Below are 18,389 nucleotides of genomic sequence, written 5' to 3'. Positions count from 1 at the left end.
TACGAATCCATTCACAAATATGTAGACAAGTTTTGGGACTTACATCTCAAAGCCACTATCTTCAAAAATATGGAGCAAACACAACAATTTTGTGCGGGCTTAACTGAAGAAATGGCGCAGTATGTCAACTTCCAAAGGCCACACACCATATCTGCGGTTATACACCATACTATGTTGGCTTCTCGAGTCAATTTCCAAACAGGGGCTAAGAGAAATCGTAAGCCCATGGAAAACAAGGATTCCAATGAGCCTAAGGGGAAGGACAATGTCCAAAATTCTCCTAAGAGCAATTCCAATAACAACAAAGCTAAGGAGAAGTGAGTTTACAAAGGCAAAAATAAACTCTCTCCTGAAGAGCTTGAGCATTATCGCAAAAATAACCGTTGTTTCAAGTGCGACGAGCAAGCGCATGTGTACCGCGCTTGTCCCCAAAAGAACACCCGCCATGATCCTCTTAGAGCCACCTTGGTTGAAATCTAAGAAGAGGAAGCTCACCACAAAGGATCTTATCTATGCCATGCTTGGGGAAAGGTAAGAGAACATGATGCTTTTATTCTCTTTGACCGTGATTCTACTCACAATTTCATATCCACATAGTTGGCCACCAAGCTAGGTATCCAAGCCTATGATGTGGGAGATGTCCTACCTGCTGATGGTGCTTTCAAGGGGCAAGAAGCTTCAGTCACTCCCTTAATCGGGAAATTGAGGCTCCATGTCCAAAGCTATGTGGACAAAGAGGACTTCTTTATCTCTCCTCTCAAGCACGAGGATGTAATCCTAGGGGCACCATGGTTTTATTGCATGGCTGCCAATGTTAAATTCCCTGAAAGGAAAATCTACTTTAGGTTCAGGAAAAAAGATATGTACATAGATTATCTGCTAAGGAGTTGGGTAACACCATACCCATTGTACATACGCAAGCTTTTAATAAGTCAATAAAGAGCTCTATTTCCGTGTACATGATTTTTGTTAAAAAATCTCAAAATGAACCTAATGCTTTAACAAAAGAAAATATAAACAATCATAAGGAATTAGAGTTATCCAATTTTCTCAAGGGGTTTCAAGATGTTTTTATTGACGACATCTCTTGTGAACTACCTCCTAAACAAGGCAACAATGACCATGCAATTGAACTTCTTCCAGGAAGTTCACCGCCTAATAAACCTCCTTATAGAGTTTCTCAAGCTCAACAAGAGGAGATTATGCGGCAAGTGCATGAGTTAGTTGAAAAGGGCATGGTTAGGCCTAGCTCATCTCCATTTTGCTCACCTGTGTTATTAGTACAAAAGAAAGACGGCACATATCGTATATGTGTCGACTATAGAGCATTAAATAGGATCACTATCAAAAATAGGTTTCCTGTTCCACGGGTAGAAGACCTATTTGATAAGCTACAAGGGTCGACCTACTTTAGTAAAATTGATCTAAAAAGTGGCTACCATCAAATAAGGATAGTTGATCTAGACATTGTAAAGACCGCATTTTGCACTACGTTTGGTCTTTACGGATACATTGTCATGACTTTTGGCTTGATCAATGCACTAGCCACATTCAAACGCTTGATGGCGAAGCTATTCAGTCCTCGCCTAACCTTTAATAGAGTGTTCTTTGATGATATTATCATCTACTCTAATTCACTAGACGAACACAAGCAACACCTCCAGGTAATATTTCAAGTTCTACGAGAGAATAAACTTTTATATTAATCGAAAGAGAAGTGAGTTTTTCTTATAAGAGATTCAATATTTAGGTCACATTATCTCTCAAGATGGCATCCAAATGGATCCTTCAAAGTAGAAATAATAAAAGGATGACCTAATCCAAGTAATCTTCATGAATTATAAGAAGCTTTATAGGTATGTGTGCATACTATAGACGCTTCATAGAAATGTTCTCACTAATAGCAAGACCATTACATGACCTAACAAAGAAAAATGTTAGGTACACATGGTCTACCAAGGAGAACAATGCTTTTGAAAAGCTTATCTCTCAACCTGTGCTTACACTGTTGGATCTCTCAAAGCCATTTGGGGTCCAATGCGACGCCTGTGGTGATTGTCTGGGAGCTGTTTTGCTCCAAGAAGGGCATGCCATAGCCTATGAAAGTTGAAGGCTTGACCCTGTTGAGCAATTTCTAGGCATATATGAAAAGGAACTCCTCGCAACTCTACATGCCTTAGACTCATGGAAGCAGTATTTATTCAGGACTCCTTTCATTCTACAGAAGGATCACCAAAGTCTTAAGTACTTCATGACGCAGACCAAGCTCTTTGACAAACAAATGAGGTGGGCAAATTTCCTTTCGCAATTTCATTTTCATATTGCTCACATTGCTAGCAAGCATAATCAAGTAGCTGATGCACTCTCAAGACAACCGAGAGTGAATGGGGTTTCCATAGCAACTCACAATGATTTATCTTCTATGATAGATGAGTATGCTATTGATCCCGATTTAGAGATGTGATTTCAGCCCTTGGGGAAGAAAGAGAAACCATTTACTTTACAAGATGTTTATCTTCTCTATGGCAATAGACTATGCGTTACTAACTCACTACGTGAGAAAGTAATGTATGAATATCATGCTCCTCCTTATGCGAGGCATAGAGGGATTCAATCTACCCTAAAAGGGATTGAAACATATTTCTATTGGCCTACCATGAAAGCAAACATACAAGAGTATGTTTCTAAACGTGTGGTATGCCAAAAAACGAATTTTGATAGAGAGAGTGTACCGTCTGGGGCATATTCTGTCGTCATTGCCGTCCATCATTCTTCTGTGAGTGAAGTAGTTGCCTGTGTCATTTTGTTCATAAGCATCTTTCAGCAATAAGTACATCTCACATGTGTGTGTGAAATTGTGTGATTTTTTAAACTATGGCTTAGGTCCAATATATTATGTGTGTATGTGTGTGTGTGTGTGTGTGTGAGAGAGAGAGAGAGAGAGAGAGAGAGAGTTAAGTAGCTGATGTAGTTTCTCTATGTGTAATGATGTGTGTTGTGGAGTGCCAAGCTCATCCTCAACCCCGCTCCTCCATTGTCTCCTTCTTGTTTGCATCCACAATTTGAAACATGATCAACAACGGGCTTGAGTGGCTTAGACAAGTGGTGATATGCAAGGGATGACTAGGATTCTTATCTACAAAACCATGGAGGATCTTATAATAGTGAGTTGCGGGGTTGATGTCACAAGCGGGTGCTGTGAGCAAGACCTCTGTGAGTGGGGCACTATCGACAGTCAGACCCTTGAATTCAAACTCTCTCTCTCTCTCTCTCTCACCTGCCTTTACTCAGTGATGTGTACAAGTTTAATAAGTCAAAAACTCACCCGGCTTTAGGTATAGATAATAATACATAAATATAGATAGAGTATGTCTTAACGAGTTTGGAAACATTTCTTTAGCTAGAGAGAGACACAGCGACGTGAGGCAGTGCACAGAAAGCCCTCGCTGGAATCTTTCTTCCTCTCCATGCGATTTCTCTCATACTCATACCCGTCGGAGATGCGCTCTCTTTGGACACACACACACACACATAAAAAGAGAGAGAGAGAGAGAGAGAGAGAGAGGATGATGGCTGCAGGCCAAGGCAAGTACACTGCATATGCAAGCAAATTGGGGCACTTCGGACCGTAGATAGCCTAGCTGGACGCAGAAGGGGCTATTTGAAGACAGCATGGGACGCCAGGCGGAGGGGGTGGCAGGGCAATGAACTAGAACGACTGATGGAGGGACGATGGGCTATGGGGTATCCATGGATCTCATGCGCTTAGAGCTGCAAGATATCTGTGCATCACATTCAATCGTGTGGCGCATGAGCATTGCTATATTTTTATTTTTGACACTGAGAATGTAGTTAACGAACTCGCTAAAAATTGCATGTTGTTGTGGGGACGACACCTTCCCACGTATTATGATTTTGATGTCTCTCCTCTCAGTTAATTTTGATTTTGAAGCGTCTAAAGCCTAAACCTCCCTTGCAATGTGTCACGAGAGGATCAACACAGCCAAGGAAGGGTGTCTAAACTTTCTCTTTCTCTCTCTGTTGTGATACAGGGGTCAACTAAGTCAAACACAACGCACTAACCTACAAAGTAACATTGAGGTGTGAGCAAAGCTCCACAACAACAGCGTTAGCAATTACAACGTCAGAGGAAAAAAAAAAAGAAGCAAAAGTGATTACATGACTACTTGCTCTCTCTCTCTCTCTCTATCCTGGACGTCATTGTCGCGACAGTTCGAACGAACTGTCACGGCACCTTTTTTTATAAAGCAAAACATATTTCGATCGAAATATATTTTGATTGAAATATGTTTTATTCGGAGATACGCCTATAATACAGGTATACAACATCTCCATCTTGTGTGTGCGAGCATTCTCTCTCTCTCTCTCTCTCACACACACACACACACACACACACATGGTATAATGGGTTATGTGCTATATTTAGGCTTAACATGCTACACTATTATGTGTCATTCCTCCCTCTTCTGCCTACTTCAGTGCTCTCTCTCTCTCCCCATTTTTGTCTTTGGTTTTTCATCTTTCTTGTCTCTCTCTTTTGTTCGCATAAATCTCTCACTTTTTTTAATAAATGTCGTCATCTCTCTCTCACGCACCCACACATGCAGGCAATTTGGGAACATACACCAGCATACCTCTCTCTCTCTCTCACTCACTCACAGCCACATGACATACATACACCTGCACACAACGCTCGCGCTCGCCCTCTCTCTCTCTCACACACACACACACGGAAATGTGCACGTGCACACACATCCGTCTCTCTCTCTACGTAGCATAGCTCCATGTCTGAAGTCCTTCCGATTTTGCCAGTCCGCATCCTCTAAGTGTGTGTGTGTGAGAGAGAGAGAGAGAGAGAGAGAGGTAACTGATGTAGTTTCTCCGAGAGAGAGAGAGAGAGAGAGAGAGAGAGAGAGAGGTAACTGGAAGCTCCTCAGGCACATATTGGCATCTTGCGTATAGCTCAAGATGCATGCGTATGTGATTGCAGCTGGAGAGAGGCCGTCGCTTCGAATCCGCTGAAAACAGCCGGGAGCTTTCTGACCCTGCTCCTGTTGTGTGTGAGGCCCTTGCTTTGCATCTATTGAAAATAGCCTAGAGCTTTCGAGCCCAGCTCTCATTGAGCACTTCCCACAATCAGTGCTGGCATTCCAAACACGAAGCTCCTCAAGCAATTCTTTTGCTTTCTCAAGCGCACAACATTAGGCATACATATCGACCAAGACAGTGTCAAGCACGGCATATTTTTTGACAATGTAATTTTTGTGCCTATATCAGCACCTTGCGTAGAGCGACATGCCTTCAAGATGCCTGTGTAGGTAATTGGACTTCGAGAGTTCTGACCATGCTCTTGTTGCGCAATCCCGCAATTAGTGCATTCCTTGGAAGAGGTGACATTCCGGACAGGAAGCTCCTCTTGCACTTTTTGTGCTTTCTCAAGCACACCACGTTTGGCATACATATCAACCAAGACACTGCCAAGCACGAGATCTTTTTTCAACAGCCTTTGACTAACAATATATTCCCACAATTAGTGCCTTGCAAGAGACAACATTCCAGAAAGCAAGCTCCTCAAGCACTTTTTATGCTTTCTCAAGCGCACCATATTTGCCATGCATATCGAGCAAGATAGTGCTTCCTTGCCACACGATCTTCATCAACCACTAAAATTGATGTGAATTTTTGTGCTTTCCCAAGCGCACCATATTTGGCATGCATATCGAGCAAGATAGTGCCAAGCATGACCACTTTTTTCAACAGTCTCTGACTTGCTGTGAAGTTTTGTGCCCATATCAGCGTCTTGCGTGCAGCCACATGCCTTCAAGATGCACGCATAGGTGATTGCATCTGGACAGAGGTCCTCGCTTTGCATCCGTTGAAAACAGCCTAGAGTTTTCTTTCCCTGCTCTTGTTGTGTGTGTCCTGCAATCAATTTTCACGCCGTTCTGAGTAGTAAGCTCCTCGAGCACCTGTCGGAAACAGCCGAGAGCTTCCTTGCTGGGCATATCCTGCAATTCATGCGTTCCAAAAGACGACATCCTGCACCACATTTGGCATACATATCGACCTAAGCATTGCCAAAGACGGAATTTTTTGCAATGGTCCCTGACTGACAATATCAAAGTGAATTTTTAAGCCCATATCGACATCTTGCGTAGAGCCACATGCCTTCAAGATGCACGTGTAGGTGATTGCATCTAGATAGAGGCCCTCACTTTGCATCCACTGAAAATAGCCTAGAGGTTTCTATCCCTGCTCCTATTGTGCATATCCCACAATCAGTTAACGTCGTTTAGAATAGTAAGCTCCTCAAGCACCTCCTGAAAACAACCCAAAGCTTCCTGGCCTAGCCCTTGTCGGGCATATCCTGCAATCAGTGCGTTCCAAAAGACGACATCCCGCAACACATTTGGCATACATATCGACCAAGGCATTGCCAAGGATGGAAATTCTTTGCAACAGCCCCTGACTAACAATTTCAGAGTTAATTTTTAGGCCCATATTAGCATCTTGCATATAGCCACATGCATTAAAGATTCACGCTTATGTGATTGCATCTTGAGAGAGGTCCTCGCTTTGTATCCAGTGAAGACAACCAAGAGCTTTCTAGCCCTGCTCTTCTTGCGCACATCCCGCAATCAATGCTGATATTCCAAATAGGAAGCTCCTGAAGCAATTTTTGTGTTGTCTCAAGCGCACAACATTTGGCATACATATCGACCAAGAGAGTGCCAAGTACGACATCATTTTTTAACAATGTAATTGTGAATTTTTGTGCACGCAGCTGATAAACGTTAAAAAAGAGGACAGTCACATGGATGCTTGCCCTGATCTCGTTGTGCACATTCCGGAATCATTGCATTCATTGGAAGTGGTGGCATTCCGGACAGTGAGCTCCTCAAGCTCTGTTTGTGCTTTCTCAAGCGCATCACATTTGACATACATATTGACCAAGGCAGTAATAAGAACAACATCTTTTTTCAAGAGTCTTCGACTAATTGTGAAGTTTTCTGCCAATATCAGTATCTTGAGTAGAGCCACATGCCTTCAAGAGGCACGTGTAGGTGATTGCACCTGGAGAGAGGCCCTCGCTTCGCATCTGCTAAAAATAGCCTAGAGCTTTCTAGCCCTGCTCTCGCTGAGCACATCCTGCAAACAATGCATTCCAAGAGGCGACGTTCTGGATAGGAAGCTCCTCAAGCACTTTTTGTGCTTTCTCAAGCGCACCACATTTGACATACATATCAACCAAGACAGTGCCAAGCAGGACTTCTATTTTCAACAGCAATATAATTGTGAGTTTATGTGCCTGCCAACGCCTTCAAGATGCATGCGTAGAACCACATGCCTTCAGCATCCTGCATAGGTGATTGCATCTGGGGAGAGACCCTCGCTTTGCATCTGCTGAGTGGCACACATATCGACCAAGACAAAGCCAAGCACGCCTTCTTTTTTCAACAGCCTCTGAATAACAATATAATTGTGAATTTATGTGCCCATATCAACACCTTGCATAGAACCACATGCCACATGCATTCAAGATGCAAGCATCTTCCAAATTGCCATATGCATTCAAGATGCTGCATAGGTATTGCACACCTGGAGAGAGACGCTCACTTCGTATCCACTGAAAACAACGCAGAGCGTTCTATGTTAAGCATATCCCGCAATTAGTGCGTTCTAAGAGACGACATTCTGGATAGAAAGCTCCTCAAGGACTCTTTGGTGCTTCCCAAAGAACAACACATTTCGCATATGTGATCTTTGCTCCTACGTAGGTAGTGCCACATGCTTTCAAGACGCAAGCATCAGTGATTACATTAAGAGAAATGTCCTCGCTTTGCATCTTGAAAATAGCGACCAAGCCAGAGGTCCTTGATCTTGTCACTATTGGGCATATCTCGCAATCAAATGCACTTGAAGAGACGACATTCTAAACATCAAGGCAGTGTCACATGCCTTCAAGACGAAAGCATAGGTGATTGCATCTGGAGAGGTGCCCTCACTTTGCAGCTATAGAAACAGTCCAGGGCTCCATGGAATCCCACATTTGGCATACATGTTGACCAAGGGCATCACATCATACATATGAGCACCAAAACATACACATGAGCCAAAGAATTGGCAAGCTCAACATGTTTTTGAGAGCCACTAAGCAACAATCCATGCAATGAGCACACTGAGAAAGACAGTTGTTGTGGGGAGTTGCCCTCGTGTTTCATCCCAACAAATACAGTTCTGAGCTTCCTCGGCCAACCCTTGCTGGGCATATCCTCTTATAAGAGCACTCCAAGAGACCTCATTTAGCGAGAAACCTCACTTCGCATCCAACTAAAACAATTGGAGAGATGCCCTCGCTTTGCCTCTGCTAAAAGCAGATTAGAGCTTTCTGGCCCTGCCCCTTTGTGAAAATCTTGCAATTAGTGCATTCAAGAATCCACACTCCGGACAAGAAGCTCCTCGAGCACTTGCATAGAGCCACATACCTTCAAGATGTAAGCATAGCCTTCAAGATAAAAGTATAGGCGACTAAATTTGGAGAGATACACTTGCTTTGCATCAGTTGATAATGGTGTAGAAATTTTTTTCCCTTCTCTTGTTGTGCACATCTCGCAATCAGTGTATTCCAAGAGGCAATATTTCGGACCTAAAGCTCCTTAAGCACTTTTTGTGTTCTTAACTGCACCACATTTGGCATTCATATCGACCAGGACAATACCAAGCACGACATCTTTTTTCAACATCAGCATCTTTCTGAATTTTTTTGCCCATATTAGCATCTTTTTGAATTTTGGCATGAACCTCAAGAACCTTTCATGGCGCTGCAAGGCACGACACTTTTCACTAATAACACCACTATGACTGTTGGCCAGCCGTGATCAACATATCCTGAAACCAACTCGCTCTAGGAGACAATATCCTTGCCACATCCAAGTTAGACATATTCTACAATCAACATGTCTCGAGAGACGACATTTCAAAAAAAAAGCCCATCAAGAAAGTCTTTTGTGCTTCCATAAGGGCACCACATTTGGTGTACATATCAACCAGCATGTTTCCGCACATAACATGTTTCTCCAAGGGCCCCCTCCTCACAATGCCCGACTGCATAGGTGATTGCATTGAAGAAAGGCCTTTCCTTTGCATTTGGCGAAAACATCTCAATGCTTCCTTGCCACAACCATGTTGTGCATATCTAGTGAACATCTTAGCGATGAAGAAAGGACTTTCCTTCACATCTAGTGAAAACATCTTAATGCTTCCTTGCCAGAGCCATGCTGGGCATATCTTGCAGCAAATACATTCCAAGAGATGACCATTTGGACAGAAAGCTCATGAAGAACTTTATGTGCTTTTATAAGGATCCCACATTTGACATACATATCGACCAAAGCATTGCCAAGCACATGTTTGTCCAGCAGTCCCTAAGTAGGAATCTCATTGTGAATTCTCTTCCCCATGTGAACATCTTACAGAAGGCAAGAGGCCTTTAAGGTGCAGGCATATGAGATTTGCATTTAGAGAGAGGTCTTCCCTACCAAGAACGACATCTTTTTGAACAGCCCTTGACTAGCACTCTCATCATGAAATCTCACCCATGTCAACATCTTGGGAAGCGTGATGCTTTCAAAATGCTTGCTTGTATAGAGAGGTCTTTGCTTCGCATCTGATCCTTGCAGTAATTTGCCTTGCTGCGTTACATCTCCCCCAACAAAAATGGCAACGTGACCCTCAATGAGAGGGATCACTATCACAGCCCAATGTGGGCACAAAATCTTGAAACAAATGATAGTGAGAGGCTAATGCCTTGCTACACTGAATCTGCTCCATGAACCTGCTTGATAGTGCACAACTCATGGCCTCCTTGTTGGGTCAAATCGCAGCGTAAAAGAGCCTTCGTAGGGCACTGATGGAACCAATCACCATGAAGGGGCGTCTTGTACATGACCTACAACATGACATCATTGGAAAATAGCCTTTGTCTTTCATAAGGGCACCACAAGCACAGCATGTGTCGCCAACAATCTTTGACTAGCAACCTCATTGTGAATTCTCTCACCCATTTGAACGCCTCGACTAAGGACACACATCTTCAAGGTGCAAGCATAGGTGATTGTAGTTGGAGAAAGACCTTTCCTTTGCATTTGGTAAAAACAGCCCAAAGCTTCCTTTCCATGGCCAGCTTGGGCATACCCTGCAACGAACGTGCTCCAAGAGATGACATCACAGAGAGGATCTCCATCTGAACTTTTTGTGCTTCTGTGAGGGCATAACATTTGGCCTACATATCCATATCAATTAAAGAACTGCCAAACATGACAACATTAGGCAATGGCCCTTGACTAGCAATCTCATCGAGAATTCTCTCACTTATATTGGCACCTCGGCCTTCTACAAAGGTCTTCCCTTCACTAGAACATAAAATTTGTCAAAAGCTTGGAGCTACTTCTGGAAACCTGCGAACTACTTGTGGTTGCAACGTGCGAACTGCTTGTGGTTGCTTCTGGGAGCTTGTGAACTGCTTGTGTAGCCCCTCTCTCTCTCTCTCTCTCTCTCTCTCTCTCTCTCTCTCTCTCTCTCTCTCTCTCTCTAACAGTGGCCAGAGACAAACCTATGGACAAATCTTGGAGCTGCTTCTGGCAACCTGTGAACTGCTTGTGGCTTCTGGTGAAACCTGCAAACTGCTTGTGGAGAAGATCGAATTGCTGCTGAGAGCAACACAGAATGTTTTTTTAAATTTTATTCACTTAGTAGCTTTTGACAACATAGTTTAAAAAAAAACAGAAGAGCCACGTGGGTTAACGAGAGGCCAGGGATGACTACATTAACGAAGTAATAATACATCAATACAGATAATGTCTTAACGAGTTTGGAAACATTTCTTTAGCTAGAGAGAGACACACCGACGTGAGGCAGTGCACAGAAAGCCCTCGTGAAATGTTTCTTCCTCTCCACACGATCTCTCTCATAGTCATACCCTCCGGAGATGCGCATTGAGAGAGAGAGAGAGAGAGAGAGAGGGGCAGGATGACGGCTGCAGGCCAAGGCAAGTACACAACACAGCATATCCAAGCAAATTGGGGCACTTGGGACCGTAGGTGCTGGACGCAGAAGGGGCTATTTGAAAACAGCATGGGAGGCCAGGCGGAGGGGATGGCAGGGCAATGAACCGGAACGACTGATGGAGGGACGATGGGCTATGGGGTATCCATGGATTTCGCGCGCGCAGAGCTGCAAGATATCTGTGCATCACATTCAATCGTGTGGTGCATGAGCATTGCTATATTTTTATTTTTGACACCGCTCGCTAAAAATTGCATGTTACGACACCTTCCCACGTACTATGATTTTGATGTCTCTCCTCTCAGTTAATAAATATCTTAGATAGATTTAATAGCATCACATAATAGAACTAGTTGAATTTTTTTTCATTTGCGAAGTGTTGAAATGGCATACATTACTTTGCTCAATCTCAATTCGATGCGAACGCAGCTAATGAAGCACTCTAGTTTGCCTCTCTATGTTCGGCTAGTCAACAAGTAGTTGGCATCCTTGCAAAGAGCTCCTCATCAATGCATTATAAAGTTTTTTTAAATTAAAAACACTTGATTTTTATTTAGCAAGGGGCTAGTCACACAGTCAATCCCACACAAAAAGAAATCACTCATGAAGAGAGCTTTCACACTTATCAAAATGGCGATCCACACTTTGGGGATCCTCAAAGAAAACCCTTCACAAGCTTCTCATTTATGGGCAAAGGAAAATGTTCCTTTTTCTTTCTCTCTATGTGTGCATGTATGTGTTTATGCCATCAAGAGATGTAGACAATAGCCTTGCAGAGTACAAGTATTGAGACCTATCTCATTTTGGCACAATATGCTACAAATTCTCTATGAACACAAGTGATACATGACACATCGAGCACTATTTTCACAATGTATGCCTAATGTAAATTTTTTCTATGTTGTGGAGCACACAAATACACCTAAACTCTTTGCATAGAGGTGATATCCATACCATGTTATGTATGCCAAAATTCTTCAAAAAGGAAGATCATCATCAAGGGGAGGAAATCAACGGGATGTATCATAGTGTTGAAGATCAAAGATGGTGGAGCTATCGAAGAAAAGCATGGACGAGCTACAGCAACAGTAGCAACAACGAGTAACAGATTAAGAAGACAAGGAGCATGGGACGTGTTGCAATAGCTTGAAGAAGCGGTAAGGGATAATGACACTTATAAAGAATATGGGTCATCTTCAATCTCAACATTTGGATAGCTGATAAAACTACTTGGTTTGAGGTGATTCATTGTTCGAGGGGGAGGATCTTTAGTCTTTGAGATACCATGATCCGACACTTTGTAGCATGTGTGACATAATTTGTGTGACTCTAGTAGCTTGTGTGGCACTATAGTCTCTACGCAGTTGATCATTAGCCCAAATCCCAAGGGGAGTATTTTTTGGCATGCAATATGCACCAACTCTATGCACCATCCCTTGTTCAATCAAAGCTTATGTAGCATAAACCATGTGATATGATGTGTAGCTTTCCACTTAGAATCTCCTTAGAATGATGATTTATATGGTGAAGTTTTATCCCATGATGTAGCCACAATGTACCTTTTATGATGCTTATCTAAAAGGCTTACAATCTCTCTTTCTTATGTACAATCAAGAATTACTTGAGAGTATACATTGTGTATTCCTACTCTCTTTGATTTCACACACACACACACTCACACACACACACCCATGAATGCTACACTCACTAATCCTCCCTAATCCCTAGGGTAATCAAGCTCTATATCTTTAAAGTTGAATAAGGTTGCACTCAAATTTTGTGAGCACTCTCACTCATGCTGGAGAAGCTTTATTGTCGGCCCACAATCGAAGGCTTGAAGCCTATAAAGATGCATTCATTTTCAATTCCAATTTAATGCAATGCCAGTTGATCACTCTCTCTAACCATAGTTCTCATTCTCACACGGGGCATACCTTGAGAATGTCTCATAGAAAATTCCGAAGCCATTAGAGTAGATTCGGGGGGAGCAGAGCAATGCTTGCAAAAAACCAGAATGTAGTACGTTTTTAACTGTCTAAAATTGCCAAATCCCAACTAGATTCTAAGATTGTCTTAAAGAAATCCACAAAATTATACTAATTATACAGTAAATATCGGCAAATGCCTTTGGCAAATACCATTCTGAAGCCTGCTACCATCACTAGGATTCAGGGCCTAAATCCATCAGTTTTTGAATGCACAAAACATTGTTGTCAATAGGTTTTTTTCAAAGAAGGACCAGGATTTGCCACAAGGTCTTTCAGAGGCCATGGGTTCAATGGTGACATCTAATATTCCTGGGGTATGATAAGATATTGACGGAAGACTTTTAGCATCTCCAACTTCTCATAGATAATCAGAAATGTATTTAGAGTCCCGTCTATCCAAGTACCACGATATCATAGCATGCTTAGCCTTAAGCATTTCAGACCAGACGTCAAACATGATGGCTAACATTTAACATTACAACAGGTGATGAGCCGTTTGTTAAGTTCCCTCAGAGGTGTGATAATTTATGCAATGAACAATGTTTAGTAGTGCACAGCCGTACCCCGCTTCTTCAAGCAGCAGGAGTTGGTTCCGATAGTAATCATCCAAAAGACAGTAAACTAACCATCATTCCGTGATGCACACTATTGACTCAAGGCAATGGCACCAACATCATCTTCACTATCGTCATCGTACAAGCCAATACTTGTTCCCAACCACATGCTAGTGATACTACAGATGTGATGTCTACATGAATCCTACTCCTCCTAGTCAACAACAGAGTGCCTGCAGTGCTTGCCATTTAAGAAGCAGAACATGTTCTACTTTCAGAGGCACTGAAGAGACTTGCATGCACCCAGTCCTCCATTAAAACAGACCACAAAGCAAGCAACTCAAAGCTAAATACGACAACTAAAATTTAAATGTGAAACATCAGCCCATTGGCAATAAGAGACTCTTCAGGGTGCAAAAAAGGTACAACCGTATGAAAACTCCACTGTCACGACAAAAAAATGATGTGTTTTTGTATCAAATTGTAGGTATTGGGTTGTCAAGTGTGCGCCACAGGTTGCGTATAAGGCTTAACAGCTGTTTAACGCAGAGGGGCTCAAGAGATTAGCCTACAGACGACAAAAAATTCTGAGATTCTCAGATTCTAAAGGCATTCAGCCCATCCACATTTCATGGACCGTCATAGACCATGTGCATATAGGAATAAGCCAAGCCACCAGCAAAAACCACAAAGGTCAAAATGGCCCTCATTACCTAGCGAGAACCACCATTGCTGTGTTACCGACAATGGCAGTTTCATAACATATCTTTGACAAAAAAATCCTGTCAGCACCATGAAACCACTGCCCTGCATAACAAGATAAGCACAAGAGATGAGAACTTGCAAAAGGATACATCAAACAGATGAAAACAAATAAAGCAAACATCGCAAGAGTCCAACACGTTAGCAGAACCAATGTAGTGACACTAGGATACTGGTTCCTATGCCGCTACGCTGTCGCTTGATATTTAAGTTAGTAGCATACAACCATTCACTAAATGTATATCTCATCCAGCAATGCATATGCTTTAGCAAGTACAATGTTAAGAACTGGAATGGTGTCTCACCTGAATGGCAGCAGACTACATCATCAATTGTGGATTTACCCAGAAGACTTGTTCGAGTTCCACCCAAGAACTGTAGAAACAGCTCGACCATATCCACGATGCTCTGGCCGTCTCTTCACCCTTGAAGTGGTATGCATGACAAGGCTCAAGATTTTATCAAAGCTCTTGCTATCACCAATAGTACGACAAACCATGCAGTCAAAGGTACCTCCATTGCCTTGGCCAACATACAGAGACCTAAGCGCCAAATTCTTCTTGAAGAGATTAGAAAAGAAAAGGAAACTTTTTTCTTCTCTCACCTTCTCTTCATTAGGTGTCAGGTTCTCCAACCCCATCCCTCCATCCACGGTGCTTAAGAACTCCATCACATGCTTGCATGCATCCTTTTGTAGCTCTGTCGGTATCTCTGAGTCTGCCCTCTCTTCATCGGGCGACAGCTTCAAGAGCTCTATCCCTCCGTGGTCACTGCATAAGAGCCCCGTCGCATGTTTGCATGTATCCTTTTGTGGCTCCATGGGCATCTCAAATTCTTCTTCCTTGATCATCAGCGACACACCTGCTCTCCTGGCAGAACTTGTACTTGCAGCTTCTTCTGCAGAGAAACCTTCAAATTTTGCATTGAATCTAGTTACAGCTTTGACAGAATGAGGAGTTGAAGGCAGCTGAACAGCTACGCTGTGTTTTATCAATGTTGGTCTTCTTGCTTTCTTCTTCTTCTTTCCTTTGGGCGGTTTTTTTGGGGCATTTACGGGTTCTGTTTGGATTATGATCTTGCTGGGCAAGCCAAGATCTAAGTGGAAATCCACCTTCTTCCACCCATCTCCGGTACCTGCAGGTCCAGCTCTCCATAAACTATGAAGAGCCCTTACCTCCTCAATCAGATCAACAGACCCTTGACGTTGTGATTCATTCTTGAGCTTCTGCACACTCTTAGCTTGGGTACCTGCAGGTCCGCCAGCTCTCCATAAAGCGTGCAGAGCCCTTGCCTCATCAGCCAAAGCCAGTGCCCTAGCCACCATGGACGTTGGCGTCTGAACTTCATTATTGCCCTTTCGAGTTTTGTTATTAGCTTGAAACGGCATCTTCGAAGAGTTTCGGCCTTCCTGGAAGTACTTTCTCAAACCCTTCCGCTTCTGTGACGATTTGAAAGGCTTCTTGACAGCCTCGAGGTTGTGTTTCCTCCTGGAGCGTACCTTGATCGGAGCGCGATCAGACGCAAGGGAGCCCAACAGCCCCTCTGCATGGTACGATGACGGAATGTCCAGACTATGCCGATAAGCCACCTGACGGAAAATGGGGGGAGAGAAATAGTGGGGCAGATGCACCGCAGTGTCCTCTACAAGAAGAGGGACACGAAAGAAACCACCCACCTGGACCGCCTCCCTCGGAAGCATCTTATCTCTCTCCCTCTCAGAGATGCGACGCAAGAGCGAAGGCTCTCTCTCTCACACAAAAACACAGTACACACCCACGCGCGCGCGGCTGCTTCGATAAAAAGAACGAAGGAAGGAGCAGAACTGCAGCAATGACTAAAGGCTGGGTTCACATTGAGCAGGAGGAAACAAGAGTTACAGAATGGATACTTCCGCCACTCATTTGTTCACATAGAGGGTGGAATAAAAAGTGACTATATTTTCTTTTGTCGCGTACTATGAATATTGGGCGGTGGCGGAACAAAGAGGGAAAGGAAGAAACATTAATTGTATTTGAGGGCTTAGCATGTAATTTGTCACAAATTATCTCCCAAAAAAAAAAAAAGCAATTATGCACTTTTTTGTATGCTGATATGTATCCGGCTTTTAGAAACAACTGCCCACACTTCCACCTTCTTAGGCTTTCTAAAAGAAGCCTTAGAGGGCATTGAATTAGGCATACTTTCAATGTTTACAGTGATGATTGAGATTTACTTACCTTAAATGTTATTTAGCTTTTAAAATATTTAATGGATTTTTTTATTTCACCTTTCATTTCACATCCTCAATGTCTTGGTTTTTCTTGGATTCTATTGTTTTTTAGAATGTTAAAGTGAAGCTTCACCTTGCATAATTCTAGTAAAACCTTTACATGCATACATACATATATATATACACACACACACACATATATATACACACACACACATACATATATTTATTAATGAGTTCTTTTTATTTCACCTTCCATTTTATAGCCTCACATGGCTTGACTTTTCTTGCATTCTATAGCTTAATTCTAGTCAGTGTTCAGGAAAGTCTCTTTTAATAAACGGCCACCAGTGAAGTTTCCTCCTCGCGAAGAAGAAAATCGGAAAAACTAGCAAAAATTTTCAAATTTGTAGGATTTTTGAACTATTTTCCCACACATTTCACCAATTTTTCTTCCCTTTACCATGGTTTTCAACCGGCTCAAGGCTAAGCTAAGGCAATCCTTTCCCAAACACTCATTCTAGTTAAACCTACCTAATGATTTTATCACTTTCTTATTGTTTTAGAAATCCACCATGACCCTTTCACTTGTTTCTGCTCGTGTTCAGCCCACAGCTTTGTATTTTCGCAACAGCAAAGTGCCATCAACTAGATGTGTTCCATAAGTGGAATAACCAGTCCATTATCCTCATCAAAAACATCAATAGAACCTGGCACAGTCAAAACCATTTCATAATTGACATTGAACCAAATTAATTTATGAGGCAAAAGTAAGACAAATTATGACACAGCCATAATGAGCAGGTTACTAAATCGACACACATCTAAGTGGCATGCTGGCACAACCTTCATGCTTCACAATCAAGATTTTCTTCCTCAGATGCATTGTCATCATGCAAGTGCCTTCTCAAAAACTCTCTATACATAGACTTTGCAAGAGTATCACGAATTTTGAAGCTAGATATATCCACATTCTCCTCATCAGTCGTATTTGCTCCTTCTTGTCCTCGCCGCACTATATCAACTTCATCTTCAATTGATATTGCTTCCACCTCATGAAGCAATGAGCGTGCTAAGGGTCGCAACTCGCACCTCTGACAAGTAGTAGCTAGATCGCCTTTTGCCTCTTAAATCCAACCTATATCAAAAGTATCTTTGTGAAGAATACACATGTTATGAAAAACTAGGCATGTGGCAACCATGTGTGGCATATTGGCTAGATCCATGTCACATCTTTTTAATAGAATTCAAAATCGAGCCTTTAACATGCCAAACACCCTTTCAACAAGCATACGAGAACTAGACTGCACAAAGTTCCAAAGCATTTTCTCTCTTGACAACCCTTCATCTCCTCCTTTGAATGGAGGTAGCATATAGCTTCGAGCTGGATAGGCACAATCTCCCAAGAGATAGTAATGTCCAAAGTCCCCTCACTTACATGATTGGCCAAGCTCACTACGAAAAAACAACACAGAGTCATGAAGAGAACCTGCCCCATTTATAATGTCAAACTCGAAAATCAGCCATGACTGTCATTTGCAGCAAGATGGAGTGAAATCCTTTGGATTGTAGCAATCAGCTACGTTTTCCTTCTATGCGATGATTGGAATAGGGGAGCCATCCACTGCCCCAATGACACATGGAATGCCACACATAGCCTCAAAAGACAAAGAGATCTCCTGGCCATCTTATGTATAGATCGTGCAATCTTGACTTTCTAATGGCAATACAAAAGTCCATGACAATGCCACATGTAGTGCTCATGGCGCATCCATACATATCTCCAAGCTC

General features: G+C 42.6%; 1 protein-coding gene across 3 annotated transcripts; it reads right to left on the bottom strand.

The window, feature by feature from the left end:
* Positions 1-14,015: 14,015 nt before the first annotated feature.
* Positions 14,016-16,266, bottom strand: LOC147446513 (uncharacterized). Of its 3 annotated transcripts, XM_086525729.1 has the most exons (4): positions 14,994-16,266; positions 14,903-14,911; positions 14,695-14,764; positions 14,016-14,434 (listed from the first exon to the last, which is right to left on the bottom strand). In XM_086525729.1, the coding sequence occupies exons 1-4, from the start codon at positions 16,086-16,088 to the stop codon at positions 14,337-14,339; spliced, it is 1,272 nt and encodes a 423-aa protein (XP_086381855.1). In that variant the 5' UTR covers positions 16,089-16,266; the 3' UTR covers positions 14,016-14,336. The 3 variants fall into 3 exon arrangements, with proteins under 3 accessions (XP_086381855.1, XP_086381854.1, XP_086381853.1); XM_086525728.1 differs by having other exon boundaries at positions 14,016-14,429; positions 14,695-16,262; XM_086525727.1 differs by having other exon boundaries at positions 14,695-16,260.
* Positions 16,267-18,389: the final 2,123 nt, after the last annotated feature.

Source organism: Adiantum capillus-veneris, chromosome 12 (genome assembly GCF_014529385.1).
Source record: "Adiantum capillus-veneris isolate H3 chromosome 12, ASM1452938v2, whole genome shotgun sequence".
NCBI classification, from domain to species: domain Eukaryota; kingdom Viridiplantae; phylum Streptophyta; class Polypodiopsida; order Polypodiales; family Pteridaceae; genus Adiantum; species Adiantum capillus-veneris.
The sequence above is the reverse complement of the archived record's forward strand: the minus strand, read 5'-3'. Positions and strand labels throughout refer to the sequence as shown.

Excerpts from the sequence above, each read along its gene's own strand:
- LOC147446513 (XM_086525728.1), bottom strand. The coding sequence starts at position 16,088 with ATGCTTCCGAGGGAGGCGGTCCAGGTGGGTGGTTTCTTTCGTGTCCCT.